General features: G+C 46.8%; 2 protein-coding genes across 11 annotated transcripts in view; one reads left to right on the top strand and one right to left on the bottom strand.

Moving 5' to 3' along the window:
• Positions 1-14,666, bottom strand: part of TMEM175 (transmembrane protein 175) — a 23,649-nt gene extending 8,983 nt beyond the window's left edge. For 4 of the 7 annotated variants that reach the window (XM_059378974.1, XM_059378982.1, XM_059378990.1 and 1 more), the window contains exons 1-5: positions 14,576-14,665; positions 6,848-6,930; positions 3,164-3,324; positions 2,860-2,898; positions 874-968 (exon numbers count right to left, since the gene is read on the bottom strand). In XM_059378974.1, coding sequence (XP_059234957.1) covers positions 874-968; positions 2,860-2,898; positions 3,164-3,316 — 287 coding nt within the window. In that variant the 5' untranslated portion in view covers positions 3,317-3,324; positions 6,848-6,930; positions 14,576-14,665. Of the gene's footprint in view, positions 1-873; positions 969-2,859; positions 2,899-3,163; positions 3,325-6,847; positions 6,931-14,575 lie in introns of all 7 variants that reach the window. The other 3 variants (XM_059378966.1, XM_059379006.1, XM_059379017.1) reach the window with 3 other exon arrangements.
• Positions 14,597-15,183, top strand: part of GAK (cyclin G associated kinase) — a 55,921-nt gene continuing 55,334 nt past the window's right edge. For 2 of the 4 annotated variants that reach the window (XM_059378914.1, XM_059378907.1), the window contains exon 1: positions 14,597-15,183. In XM_059378914.1, coding sequence (XP_059234897.1) covers positions 14,597-15,183 — 587 coding nt within the window. The other 2 variants (XM_059378924.1, XM_059378938.1) reach the window with 2 other exon arrangements.

Below are 15,183 nucleotides of genomic sequence, written 5' to 3'. Positions count from 1 at the left end.
ACCTCGAGGGGGCCAGTACTCAGGGCTACATCCCCTTGGGACAGCAGCCCCACTGGCGACCCATGGAGCATAGCCATGAGGGCCCCAGGTGGATCTGTGCCACTCTGGGTACTGCACCCCCAAGTGTGGCCGTGGATGACTCAGCACACACACGAGGTGCTGTGTGGCTCTGTCCATGCCATTGGAGTGACAGGGGCTCAGCTACATCAGGTGCTGGCAGGGCCACCAGCAGCACCAGGCAGAGGGTGGCTGTGGCCCTCCTCACTCTCCATGGACAAGTGAGGTGGGAGAGAAAAGCCCTCCCCTAAGCCCTTACGGAGGGCCACTTGTCCCTGCCAGAAATGGTCCTCTTGCTGAAAACAAGTTTGTAATGTACGCAGCCAAGACACCATCAATGCGAGCACCAGTGTCTGAGGGGCGCCGTGTGCATCTGGCACCCCCACCTGTAAGTGTTGCCTCTGGAGGGGCAGAGAGCTAACTGAGGGCATCAGTGCACGTCCTGCCCCAAGCTCTTCTGAGAGCCACCCTGCCTGCCCGCCGCCCCGCCTGGGGCTCCGGGCTCCCCCGCAGCTCTGGTGGATCCCCAGGAACCTCTCCTCCTGGAGAGAAAGCTCTGGCTTGGCAGTAGGCCTAAGTCCCTAGAAGCTGCTCTGCTCACAACGCAGCCTTCTACTCCTCGCCAGAGTCCCATGTGGCGTGACCTGCCCTCGCCCTGTCCCGTCTTGAGGCCTGGCATCTGCACCCGTGGGAGTGGGTGACCCTGTGTCACGGGACGGCGGAAAGGCAGAGGCCTGCAGCCATGGGGCACACACACCGAGTGAGCCCCAACACGTGGACCTCAGCCTGGAAAAAGCCCCCAGCCTTGTTCCGTACCTTGTGTGTGCCGCCCAGGCCACAGTAACGATGAGAAACGTCATCAGATAAACAGCAATCCTGGTTGCCAGAAGTTTCTGTATACTTTTGTCAAACTGGTGGACAGAAGAGCATCACTGTCAGAAACCGTTTCGCTCCATGGCCGCCGGTGGCCCCGTCCAGGGTTCTTGGCTCAGCTTGGAGCCCAGCCCCTCCCTGAGGCTCCTCTTCAGGGCAGCCTCCCCAGCTCCCTGCCCCTTGCCCCAAAACACCGATGCCCCAAGTCCCATAGGTGCGTGTTCAGGGATATCGTGTGCAGCTTCCCGCTGAAACGCCAGCTCCTGAGGCACAGACCCCCTCATCCAGAGCAGCGAGCCCACTGAGCTGCCAGGCACCTGAATCTGACGGAGCTCCGAAGCCTGGTGAGGTTGTGGCAGTGCCTCCCCTAGGTGGGAAGGCACTCGGGACGGAAAAAGCTTGGACTTTATCAGCAAAAACTCCAAGTGGAAAACTGATTGCTTTACAATTTTCACTGGTTCTTTACCCGCAACCGGTGGGTGTCTCACCCAACACACCAGTACTGCACTGAGGACTCAGAGTTTCTGAATTACTAGATTTTCTGGGCCTTGACTAGTCTTTCCCTTCGAGTTGGGAGGAGTGCCCGCTGGCTGACGCCTTCCAGCACTGTCCTCTATGAAGGCGTCCCAGATCGCTGCACAACTTTCTGGCTCAGAGCTTCTCCATGCACCCACCAACACACACAAGATTTCACAAGTACTGCTCTCCAAACGAGGGGCCCCAGCTGCAGACAAGTGGGGCTCACTGCAAACACCTTCCCGTGTCACCTCCTGGCATCTCCGGTCACACATCCACACCCATCTTTTTTCTTTGTTAAAACATTTTATTTATTTTAGAGGTAGAGCACGTGTAGACTGGGGAAGGGCAGAAGAGGGAGAATCTGTAGCCAACTCCCCACTGGGCGCAGAGCCTGATGTGGGGCTCGAGCTGACCATCCAGGAGATCAGAACCTGAGCTGAAACCAAGAGTCAGACGCCCAACCAACTGAGCCCCCCAGGTGCCTCTCACCCATACCCCATTCTGACCTGACCCAGGCCCAAGCCCTCCCCAGAGAATATTCTGGCACAGACACAGCTAGGCAAGCACCAGGGCCCCAGTCCTCCTCTGAGGAGGGCGGCTAAGGAGCAGAGTGGCACCAGGCCTGCTACACTCCCATGGCCACTCCCCGGTTACACCGGCACTGTTATCGAATTCTCTTCAAAACCCCACCAGAGGTACAGCACTTTTGGCAGAGATAAAGAAGGCAAATTCTGAGCAGTTCCTGTGATTCCCAGTGTGTCCAGGCTGAGCGTGCTCGCTGGGGCTGAAGCCCAGATGGCAGCTGTGCCAGTGGGCCCTGCAGACCCAGCCCCTCGCACCCTCATTCCTCTGGGCCCAAACTACACCCCTGTTCAGAGGGGCTGGGCGAGACACGCTCACGCAGGCATGCCTGGGGACTTTCAAGAGTCTTCCGAAGTCATGTCCAGCTTTTGAGGTGCCTAGTGTCATGACTTAACTTAGAAAACAGAAATATTCTGTCAAAACATACGGAAACTCTGCTTTAGAAAAGTTTCCCACTCACTTCCATGACAAAACCCAAATGTCCCTGTGCACCGAGGAGGCTCCTGCCCTGCAGCTGCAAGCTGTCCTCAGGCCCTCAACGCCCACTGTGACGGACACTCCGCGGGCACTGGGAACCGGCTTCCAGACCCACAGCCAGACGGGCTTCTACACTGTCCTCAGCCCACCCTGAAGGCTCACTTTGAGAGCACTGCCCCCATCTGCAGGCCAGGACTGTGGCCGACGAGGGTGGCCGAGGGAGCAGAAGACAACCGTGCCCCAGTGCTCCCAGCAAGGCACAGCCCGGGGGGGGCTAAAACTGGGCTCGTGGATGGAGTGAGTCTTTGGCACCCTCACCCGGGATACTGCAGACTGTGGTTCCCCAAGTACCTGTTCTGGGGAGATCTCCGTGTGGGTCACAGGCAGGATCTATGAGAGCAAAGACACAAAAAGAACGAGGGACATTTATTTCTTGGGCTGTACACAGACCACTCCTTGGATGTCAGAGTGTCAGGGACTCGGGCCAGTGCTGGACTGCTCCCCCCACCCATCCAGCTGTTTGGGTGGCCAGGGGACCCCAGAACACTGCTGAGACAGGGCAGGGTCTATGCTGGGCCAAGGTCTACCAGAAGGCCTCTCGAGAGGGGATGGCCGGGGTCCCAAAGTGAGAGGGGGGTCTGGGAGGCCCACAGACCATCACAGTGGCGATGATGGACAGGAGAGCATCACTGAAGCTGAGCATGCGGTGTGAATGCTGGATCCCGTCAGCAGCGTCCTCGTCCCTTGCGCCCGTGGGGGCATCTCCCTGTATCCCGAGGGCCGGTTCTGGGGTCTGGGGCCCGGACATGGTGGGGCCTGGGAAGAAGCACAGATCTGAGCAGGCCCAAGTGCTAATGAGGCCCACCCCTGCTGGCTTCAGCTGCAACACAGGGTGCATTGGTGCCTGAGAGCAGGACGCCCTTCCTGACCAGGCCTTGGTGGTGGCTGGGAGGACCTACTGTGCCACTGGTCCTCTCTCAGGAAGCCCCTGTACTTCCAGCCTCAGGAAGAGCACTGTCACCTGGGAGTCACACTCAGTGCCTGCCTCTCCTCTAGAAATGGAAGAAATGAGAGAAAGCGCATAGATACAAGGTAGGCACTCCACACATTGTGTCACCAGCCTGAAACCCCTGACCCCAACACCAGACCCTGCGCTGTTAGACACTTTCATCCTAACCGTGGGATGTTCTTGCATCCAAGTATTAACAGGGCTTGACCCTGCTTGGCTTCCGAGATCAGCTGAGACTGGGCGCATTCAGGGCAGTATGGCCGTGGACTAAATGTGGGATGTTCTATAGGTCCAAGTCACAGAGACTTGGATTAAAACAGAGGGCCAGCCCTCGCAAGGACAAGACACAATGAAAATGAGCCCCACCCCCAGAAACAGATAAAGGAGGCTTATGGGCAATTTGTGGGCAGGAAAAACAAACATGTAAGATACTCGGCTTTGTCAGCAACTAGGGAAATGCTAGTGAAAACAATGAGGTACCACTAAGGTCTGCGAAAGTCCATCACGAGTGATGAGGTCGTGGGGACACAGGCTTGGGCAGGATGTAAAGGGTGCCACACGTGTACAGAGACAATAATCATTAATGAAGTGTGGCATGCACACCCTATAAGGGGGGCCTCCATTTCTAGGTGCAGCCTCAGGCATGCAGACACAGAAATAGAGACCCATGGGATGTGCACTGGTATAGTTTAACAGATGTCAAAACGCTCTATTATTAAACACTAAATGAACTGTTAGAAAGTGCTAACAACTGAATGTTTGTGTTCCCCAAACACCTCCACGGAAGCCCTAACCCCCAGAGTGGGATGGCATGAGGAGAGGGACCACAGACAGGGGTGAGGAGAGAGGAGAGGCCCTGAGTGAGGCCATCATGAGAAGGTCTGCGGGCCGCCACAGCGTGCTCAGACTTCAGCCTCCAGAACTGGGAGACCTAGCAGCCTGTCGCTGAAGGCTGGGCCCGTGGGGTCTTGTGAGGGCAGCCCCGCTACTTAGACAGGAAGTAAGATAAAAGAAACGGATGTGGGCATGTATAAAACTCAGAAACACAATGTTAAGAGAAATAAATCATGTTGCAAAGAAAATACACATACAATTATACCACTTACATAATGTTTAAAACACAGTGACCATCTGTCCTCCTGTGATTATGCAAATGTGCACAGTAAGGATATGGGACCAAGCGAAGCCAGCACTCACCAACTCCATCATGGTAACATGATGACCTTGGCAGGGTGCGGTGAGAGCTCTGGTGGGAAGGGGACTTTAGCTTTCAGATGTATCCAGAACTTCTCACGTTCACTTTTCTTTTTTTAAGATTTTATTTATTTATTTGACAGACAGAGATCACAAGTAGGCAGAGACAGGCAGAGAGAGGGGGAAGCAGACTCCCTGCTGAGCAGAGAGCCCAATGTGGGGCTCGATCCCAGGACCCTAAGATCATGACCTGAGCTGAAGGCAGAGGCTTAGCCCACTGAGCCGCCCAGGTGCCCCTCACTTTGTTCACTTTTTAAAGCTTACATAATGATCACTCCTCCTGGTGTACAGGTCTATAAATGTTTGACACGTGCACACAGGTGTGTAATCATGACCACAGTCACAATGTGGTTCAGAAGTCCCTGAGCACACTGTCTGTGCTCAAGCCTTCCACCACCCCAAATGGCCACCATTTATGTTTTCTGTTACCATCAGTTTGCCCTTTCCAGAATGTCCCATAAATGGGTTCATAACCCATGGGTCCTTCTGAGCCTGGCTTCTTTCAGTCAGCATGACACTCCCAAGAGTCACCTGTGTTTTGGGAGTAGCAATAATAAAATTTTTTACTGCCATGTACTTAATTCTACCGTATGGATGGGCCCCTTTGTTTATCCACTCACTACCTGGAAAACGTGGCTTGTTTCTAGTTCTTGGTGGTTTTAAATAAAGCCACTATACATATCTGCTCCCAAGTATTTGTGGAAACGTGTTTTTATTTCCCTTGGGTAAATACCTTAAAATGCATCTGCTGGGCAAATGCATGTTTCACTGCGAGAAACCACCAAACCACTCATCTAAGGAGCTGTGCCACTGTGTTCCTACTGGCAGTGTCTGGAAACTACAGCTGCTCCTCATCCTCCCCAGCACTTGGTTTGGTAGGATTTTTAAAGTTACCTTTTAATTGGAGCTATGCTAATAGATGTGGAGTGTATCTTGTGTAACATTTCCCTACTGACTAATTGGGTATTTTCATGTGCGTTTTGTCTGTGTACCTTTCGTAGCAAAGTGTCTGTTAGAATCTTTTGGTTTACTCTGGGGGGAGTTCCTTGTGTCGTCATTGAGTTTTGAGATTTCTTTATACATTCTGGTTAGAAGTCCTTTGTTAGGTATGTAATTTGCAAATATTTGCTTGCAGTCTGTGGCTTGTCTTTCATTCTCTTGTAGTGTAGGAGCACAGAAGGGTTAAATTTTGATGTAGTTCAACTCAACTTCTCTCTTTTTTTAAAGTTTTATTTGTCAGAGAGAGAGAGCACACAGCAGGGGGAGCAGCAAAGAGAGGGAAAGGGAGAAGCAGACTCCTCGCTGAGCAGGGAGCCTGATGCAGGACTCCATCCCAGGACCCCGGGATTGTGACCTGAGCCAAAGGCAGACGCTTCACCGACTGAGCCACCCTAGAGTCCCTCAACTTTTCTTTCACAGACCATTCTTTCGGTGTCATATCTAACAAGGCTTTGCTTAACTCAAGATGACAAAGATATCCTGTTTTCTTCTAGAAGTTTTAAAGTTTTAGGTTTTACTTTCAGTGGATGATAGATTTTTATCTATTTTGTAATTTTTATAAATTACTTATTATTATATAATTTTTATATAACATGCAAGGTGTATTTGAGCTTTCCTTTTTTGCAGATGGACGTTTGATTATTCCAATACCACCTGCTGAAAGACTATCCTTTCTCCACTCAACTGCCTTTACATTTGGGTCAAAACTTGCCGTATCTGTGCAGGTCTATTCTGAGCATCTATGCTGTCCAAGTAGATTATTATGTACCTATTCCTTTGCCGGTATCAGTTTTGACTACAGCTTCACTAGTAAGTCTTGATATCTGACAGAGCAAGTCCTCCAACTTTGTTCTTTTTCAAAACTGTTTTGAGTATTCTAGCTCTTTTGCCTTTCCCTCACATGCCTCTGCTTACAGGGGCCCCTTTCCTCAGTTCTTCTAGGCAAAAAGAGGGGGGCTTTCTCTTAAGGGTTTTTGCTGTCTGTGCAACTCACAGCACAGCCTCACAGTAGATACCTGGCCTATGGTCAAAGCCATGGGAAAAAGAGATTTTAAAAAATGGAAAACAAAAACTTACGTGGGTCACTGCTCCAAGTTTCAACTACCCTTCCCAATCTATCGGCTTTGCATTGTTTTCAGTATTTTATCCCGAGCTTTTACCTGTCATCAGCAAAAGAGAAAGGTGGCTTATGTCATGACGGCCAGCACTGAACTCTAACACTTTATTTCTCAAAAGGGAGAGACTAGGGGAAAGGAGGTGAGCAAGGAGAGTGAAAAAATTCATGCCAAAAAATAAGACAAAAAGTTACATGTGTTTTTTAGGCACTGACTAATTTTGGGAAACATATCTGCTATATTGTTTTAGATGTTTTTTGTTTAAACTTTCTCAAATATTATTTTTAAATAATCAGAACATGTTAAAAATAGACACAAAAATCCTCAATAAAATGTTAACAAATGGAATCCAGCAATGTATAAAAAGGGCTGTATACCATGACCAAGTAGGATTTATTCCAAGAATACAAGGTTGGTTTAAAATAAAAAATTAGCGACTGTAATATACCACACCAAAGGAACAAAAAAACAAAACTACACAATCATCTCAACAGATGCAGAAAAAGCATCTGACAAAATCCAATACTTCTTCATGATAAAAACATTCAACAAACTAGGAATGGAAGTTAGCTCTGTCAATCTGATAGAGGGTATCCACAAAAGTCTCACAGCTAATATCACACTCAGTAGTGAAAGACAGACCACCTCCCCACCCCTGCCCCAGATCAGCAACACCATTCAACATCATACTGTTAAGGTTATACCCAAAGCACTCAGGCAAGAAAATAAAATATAAGGCATATATACTGGAAAGGAAGTGAAACTATCTCTATTTGCAGGGGGGTGTGGTTTTACACAAAGACAATCCTAAGGAATCCACACAAGAAAACTATTACATCTAATAAATGAGTTCACTAAGGCTGCAGGAAATGAGATCAATACAGAAAAATCAACTGCATTTGTATACACTAGCGAACACCGATCTGAGAAAAACTTCTGAAAACAATCACAGTTATAAGAACATTAAAAATATTAACAAATTAACAAAGGAAGTGCAAAACATTGTTGAAAGAGATGAAAAAGACTGATGTAAATGGGAAGACATCCAATGGAAGGACTTAATATCATTACAATGGCACTACTTCCCAAACTGACGGACAGATTGAATGCAATCTACCAAAATTCCAACTGCCTTCTATGCAGAATAAGCTGACCCTAAAATTCATAGGGAATTTAAGGAACCTTTGACTATTTACCGAATACCCAAAACAATCTTGAAAAAGAAGAATAAAGCTGGACAACTACAACTTCTTCATTTCAAAACTTACTATAAAGCTATAGTAATCAAAAGTGCAGTGCCAGCACAGGCCACATGGATCAACAGAGGAGAACTGAGAATTCAGAAACAGACCACTATATTCATGGTCAACTAGTTTTTACTGCCAAAACCACTCAATGGGGAAAGAACAGTCTTTTCCACAAATAGTGATGAGACAACTGGATATTCACATGTAAAAGAATGAATGTGGGGGTGCCTGGGTGGCTCAATGGGTTAAAGCCTCTGCCTTCGGCTCAGGTCATGATCCCAGGGTCCTGGGATGGAGCCCTGCATCAGGCTCTCCCCTTGGCCGCGAGCCTGCTTCCCTTCCTCTCTCTCTGCCTGCCTCTCTGCCTAGTTGTGATCTCTATCTGTCAAATAAATAATAAATAAAATCTTAAAAAAAAAAAAAGAATGAATTTGGATCCTACCTCATACCATATACAGAAATTAATTAAAAATGGATCAAAGAGGGGCACCTGGGTGGCTCAGTGGGTTAAAGCCTCTGCCTCCAGCTCAGGTCATGATCTCAGGGTCCTGGGATCGAGCCCCGCATCAGGCTCTCTGTTCAGCAGGGAGCCTGTTTCCCCCTCTCTCCCTGCCTGCCTCTCTGCCTACTTGTGATCTCTGTCGAATAAATCAAATCTTTAAAAAAAAATTATAGGCTATTTTAAAATAAATTTATGTATTTTAAAAAATATATTTATTTATTTGACCAAGAGATAGAGAGCACAAGTAGGCAGAGTGGCAAAGAGAGGGAGAGGGAGAAACAGGCTCTCCATTGAGCAGGGAGCCTGATGCAGGACTCGATCCCAGGACTCTGGGATCATGACCTGGGCTAAAGGCAGCCATTTAACCGACTGAGCCACCCAGGTGTCCCAATTTATGTACTTCTAGTAGGCCCCCATACCCAATGTGGGGCTTGAACTCACAACCCGGAGATCAAGAGTCTTAGACTCTACTGACTGAGGCACCCAGGCACCCCTCCCTCATGGGCTATTTTTAAAAGCCTCCTAAAAGTTTTAGGAGGGAAACTGAGCAAAAGTAGAGTTTCCATGTATCTTTTCAGCACTCCCCCTCCAATTTCCCATTAACATCTCACATTAGTGGTGCAATTGATGAGCCATACTGATAACATCATTAAGTCCATAGTTTACATTAGAGTTCTACAGGTGCTGACAAATACAGAGGTTCTGACAAATACATGACTTGTATCCACCATTACACTATCATCCAGAAATTTAACTGCCCTAAAAATCCAGTGTTCCCCTTTTTACTCCACCCTCCCCAAGAAACCCCTGGCAACCATTCATCTTTTTACCGTCCCCAGAGTTTGTCCTTTTCCAGAATGTCATGTAATTGGAATCATACAGTATGTGGCCTTTTCAAACTGACTTCTTTCACTAAGTAATACACATTCAAGGTTCTTCCACGTCTTTTCATGGCTTGGCAGCTCATTTCTTTTTACTGCTAATAATCCATTTTATAGATGTACCAGTTTACCCATTCCAATGTACTCTGAAGTACATTTTGATTAAATCCAGGTTAACTGTTTCTTTTATTGGTTGTGCTTTAGTGTCATACCAAAATATGTCACTTTCCCTAAGTTTTATGGTTTCAGGTTTCACATTTAGATTTATAATTTTTTGGTATATAATACAAGGTATGAATCAACATTTTTAAACATAAGGATATCCAAATTTTCCAGCATCATTCTTTTGAAAAGACTACCTATCTTTTCTTCAATTACTTTTATTCCTTTGTCAAAAATCAACTGACCTTGTATGTACTTGTGAGCCAATTTCTGACTATTCTGCTGATTTACTTATGTACCTTTAATCAGTACCATACTACTTTGATTACTGTGGTTTTATAACTAGCACTGTGGTTAATTAGGCAATGTAAGTCATATAACCTGCCCTTGTTCAAACTCATTTGGAGGATTCTACTTCCTCTGCAGTTCCAAATTAATTTTAGAATCAGTGTGTCCATTTTTACAAAAAGTCTGCTTGGATTTTGCCAGGAACTGCACTGAATCTATAGATCAATTTGAGAAGAATCAGTCTGACAGAATCTTCCAATTTATGAATCTCCCAATTTATAAATGTCTTTAATTTCTCCCAGGCACATTTTTTTGGTTTTCAGTGTATAAATCTTGCATATCTTTTTTTCAGATTTATCCCAAGCATTTAATATTTTTTGATGCTGTTGTAAATGGCATCTCCCCTTCATTTCAACTTCTACTATCTCGCTGGTTATCGAGAAATAATGGGACTTATTTTTTGCATATGGAACTCCTACTCTTCAATCTTGCTAAATTTATTTACTAGTACTACTAGCTCTTTCTGCAGATCCCACTTGTGTACGTGTTGTGGTTTTTTGTTTTGTTTTTTACATAGAGCAGTGAGCGTCAACTGAGGGTGGTAATGTCCCTTGAGGGACATTTGGCAACGTCTGAAGAGATTTCTGGTTGTGACAAATGACATATGTTAATAGTATCCTGGGGATAAGAGGTACAGGTGCTGCTTAACGTCCAACAACACACTAGACGACAATGCCACCCCTTTAGTTCAACAAGGAATTATCTGGCCCCAAATATCAATGGTACCAAGACTAGGAAAGTAATATAAAGAATTATGTCATCTTCATAAACAACTTTGTTATTTTCAATCTGGGGGATTTTTTTCTTGCCTCATTACACTGGCTAGAATTTCTTGTACAATGATGAGCAGAAGAGGTAAGACCTGACAACTCTGGCTTGTTACTGATCCAGTTTTTTATTATTTCATGTCAGCTATAGCCTTTTCATAAATGCCCTTATTATTTTATTTTTTTAAAATTTTATTTTTTACTTGAGAGAAAGAAATGAGAGAGAGAGAAAGTGTGTGTGAGAGGGGAGAGGTCAGAGAGAGAAGCAGACTCCCCACTGAGCAGAGAGCCCAATGTGGAACTTGATTCTGAGACTCCAGGATCAAGACCTGAGCCAAAGACAGTTGCCCAACCAACTAAGCCCCCCAGGTGCCCCAAATTATTTTATTTACTTTCTGAGGGAGAGAGAGAAAATGAGCATGCACATGGCAGGGAGGAGCAAAGGGAGAGGGAGAGAATCTCAAGCGGGCTCCATGCTCAGTGCAGAGCCAGATATGGCCCGACTTTATGACCTTGACATCCTAAACCTGAATCTGAGATCACCCTGAACTGAAATCAAGAGTTGGATAACTGAGCCCCCAGGAGCGCCATAAATGCCCTTAATATGCTGGTGAAGCTTCATTTCATTCCCAGTTTGCTGGCAGTTATTTTTCTTTTTTAAATTAGGAATGGATGTTGGGTCTCATCACGTTTTTTCTGTCTAATAAGATGATCCATTTGGTTTTGTTTTTCACTCTGTTAATAGTGTAAATTACAATGATCAATCTTCAAATGCAAAGCCAACTTTGGGTTCCTGGGATAAACCTCACTTTGTCATACTGTACTATCCTTCCTGTGGTGTTGGATTTAACTTGCTAAAACATTTTAAAAATCTTTTTTGAATCTATGTCCACAAGAGATTAAATTAGTCTTTTTCTCTTCTTGTAATGTCTTTGTCAAATTTCAGTGTCAGAATTGTGTTGTCCTTATAGAATGGGCTGGGTTGGTTAATAATACCTCCTTCCTTTGATTTTCAGTTTATGCAGAATTAAAATATTTTTAGTTTTTAACTATAAATTCAATGCTTTAATAGATATGAAGCTATTCAAGTTATCTATTGTTTTTTTCCTTGAGTAACAGAGCCATGGTAGTGTCTTCCAAGCAATCTGTTCCTTTAGTCTAAGCTGCTGAATTTGTTGGCATAAAATGTTCAGGTTCTCTGATTATCCTTTCAGCACTGACATCATCACTCTTATTCATGAAATTGTTAATTTGTCTTTCTTTCTTTTTTTTTTTTTTCTCGTTCAATATGGCCAGGGATTTCTGTATTTTACTGGTCTTCTCAAAGAATCAGCTTTTGTTGTCACAGATTTTGTTTTTGTTTGCTATTTCATTGGTTTCCACTCCAACACTTATTATTTCCCTTTTTGTACTCACTTTGGGTTTCATCTGCTCTTGTTTTTCTTGTTTCTTAAGATGAATGGTTGAAATTATTGGTTTGAAACTATCTTCTAGTATTGTTTTGGCTACATCCCACAAATTTTAAAATGTTGCCGGTTTACTTTCATTCACTTCAAAATTTAATTTTCCTTCTGATTTCTCCTTTGGCCCACTGGTAATTTACAAGTGAGTCATTCAGTTTCCAAATATTTAAATTTTCCAGACACTTATCACTGATTTTTAACTTAATTGCACTGTGGTCAGAGAACATATTTGTTTCATAGCCCATAATATGATCCATCTTGGTAAATGTTCTTTACATACTTGAAAACGTGTATTTTGCTGGTATTGGGTAAAGTATTCCATAAATGTCCATTAGGTCAAGCTGGTTGATGGTATCATTCAATTAGATCCTTGGTGAACTTCTCAGTGCTTGTTCTATCATATACTGTGAAAGGGTTATTGAAATCTCCAACTACAATCTACAACACCCATTTATAATTGGGTTTTGATTTTTTAAAAATCTGGTTTTTTAAAGCTTTATTTTAAAGCTTTATTATTAGGTGCAAAACTAGAATTGTTACAACTTTTTGATTAATGTACTGTTTCATCCTTAGGAAATGACCCTCTTAATTTCTGGCAGTATTCTTTGCTGTGGAATCCACAGAGGAAGAGGCTTTCAGATGAAGACCATAAATTCAGTTTTAAACGTGTATACAAATGAGATGTCTCAGGTTGGAAGAAAAGTGTGGTGTGGAGATTGAGCTAACATGGTCTCTGCGGTGCCAGGATATAAATATTTATGAAATAAAAACATCTGAGTAAACTCTGGTCTCCAAAGTAATTACACTATTTAAAACTCTTTCTACCTGATCTTAGGTCATGAGGATAAACTCATGGCCTCCAAATTCAAAGGAACCCACACTCTACCATGCTTTCTACTGGGTTATGCATTAAGTTTTCTATATCAGCTATTTTGTATCTTTTCCACACTGCTTAAACCTTAGCTTTCTTACCCACCTTCTTGTTTTCAGTAGATGTTTTGTTTCACTCATTCATAGTGAAAATAGAAGGTATTAGAGAATTCCTTCCCTTTCATTCCAATAAACACACAAGGTTACCTGCAACTGCAACCTATCTTCCCTCCCTCCCTTTGGTATGAAAAGTGTTTGCCTTGTGCCCAAAATGAATGTTACCCTCACTATGCTCTGGATGTCATTCCCCTCCTATCTTCCACGGACTTTTAGTCATTGTTCCTCTTTCTGCAGTAACCACAAACTCTCTCTCTGCACCGACTCCCTCTCATCAGCTTCAAGCTGCTCAAAAACCTCCTATCTTGAAGCACCTCAACCCCACACCACCCTTCTAGCTCCCACACTTCTCCACAGCCAAACTTCCCGAGTCACCTCCAACTCTTCATTTCTTTATGCTTCTTCTCCCCTAACCACTCCAATGAGACTAGTCTTGATCGGTCACAAGACAATCTCCTTGCTGCTAAACCCAAGGTACATCTTTTCTTTCTTCTCTACTTCACTCTTACAGAGCTTCTTGCCTCTGGGAGTGGGGAGCATTACTCCCTGGCTCCCGCCACGATGCTCCCTTGGTTTTCTCCCTGTGTCCCTGGCTGCTCCCTCTCCACACGCTTGTCTAACATCAGTTAGAATGTTCTAATAGCCTTCTGTGTGTTTCTGTCTTTACTCTTCAGCTTGAGACAGTCAGCTGCCGTGCACATGCTGAGGACGTAAAGATCGGTCTGTAGCTTGGCCTCTCTCCTGAGCTCCTATCCTCACCGACCCCAGATGAGAGCACTGCTTGGAGACGCCACAACCCGGGGAGCATCCAACGGCCGCACTTGCTGGCGCCGGCCAAGTCAGGACACTAAGCACGCTTTCTTGCCCCCGAAAAAGGCAGCGGGGTGGGGGCAGAGGCATCGTGCCTTCTTAACTCCGAGGTACCCGTGAAAGGCCGTCCTAAACTAGCACGGTTCAAACGAGGCTACTGTTACCGTAAGGACAGTAACACACGTTTGTCCAAAAGCTCCTTAATAACGTGAAATTCCAGGCGAACTAAGGCGCTGGTTGGGGCTTTCAGACCCGGTTTCATTCTGAGGACGAATTCGGGGGATGCCAGCGCGAACCAGGCTGACCGCGTCGCTGCGCAGAGGGGGACCCGCGTCTCGCTGAGGAGCACCTGCCGGGCAGTGGGGACGCCCGTGACTCTGAGGCCGATGCGGCCAGTCTGACTTTTCTACACAAGCTGGAAACCTGGGGTTCCTTTAACTTAACTTAAGCTTTTCAGGCCTTTGGTAGGAACCAACTCGCCAGGAGCACAAGCCCTTCCCGCGGCGCGCCCGGCGCTACCGACCTTACTCAACAAGTCGCGGGGATGTCCCCGGCTGGGCGGCCGCACGGCACGCTCCTCCAGAGCGGCTCACCGCGCCGCTCCCGCAGGTCCGAGCACCCTGACAAGTGGCCTCCGCAGACACGGCCGCGCGGGGAGCCGCTAGACGCTGGGCCCGGAGCCCCACCGCTTGCCCAGACGTCCACGCTCGGACCCGCGGGGCGCCAGCAACTCGGCGGCCGGAAGTCCGTCAGGAGGCCGGCGGCGCCGCGCAGGCGCAATCCGCGACCGGGAGCCCGCGCACGCGCACCCTCCCGGCGCGGCGGAACTGAGGCGCGGCGTTTTCCCGGCTGCGGCGCGCCCCCGCGGCTACGTCACGGCGTCGGGGCGGAAGATGGTGCAGCTCGGGGCCGGCGGTTGCTGAGCGAACCCGGACGCGGCTGGACCCTGAGCTCCCCGCTCCGGCGCCCGCTGCGGGGCCGCGGCCATGTCGCTGCTGCAGTCTGCGCTGGACTTCCTGGCAGGCCCGGGCTCTTTGGGCGGCGCTGCCGGCCGCGACCAGACGGACTTCGTGGGGCAGACCGTGGAGCTGGGCGAGCTGCGGCTGCGGGTGCGGCGGGTCCTGGCCGAGG

This window comes from Mustela nigripes, chromosome 1 (assembly GCF_022355385.1).
Source record: "Mustela nigripes isolate SB6536 chromosome 1, MUSNIG.SB6536, whole genome shotgun sequence".
Lineage (NCBI taxonomy): Eukaryota > Metazoa > Chordata > Mammalia > Carnivora > Mustelidae > Mustela > Mustela nigripes.
Note: the sequence above shows the minus strand (reverse complement) of the source record. Positions and strands in the feature narration are given on the sequence as shown.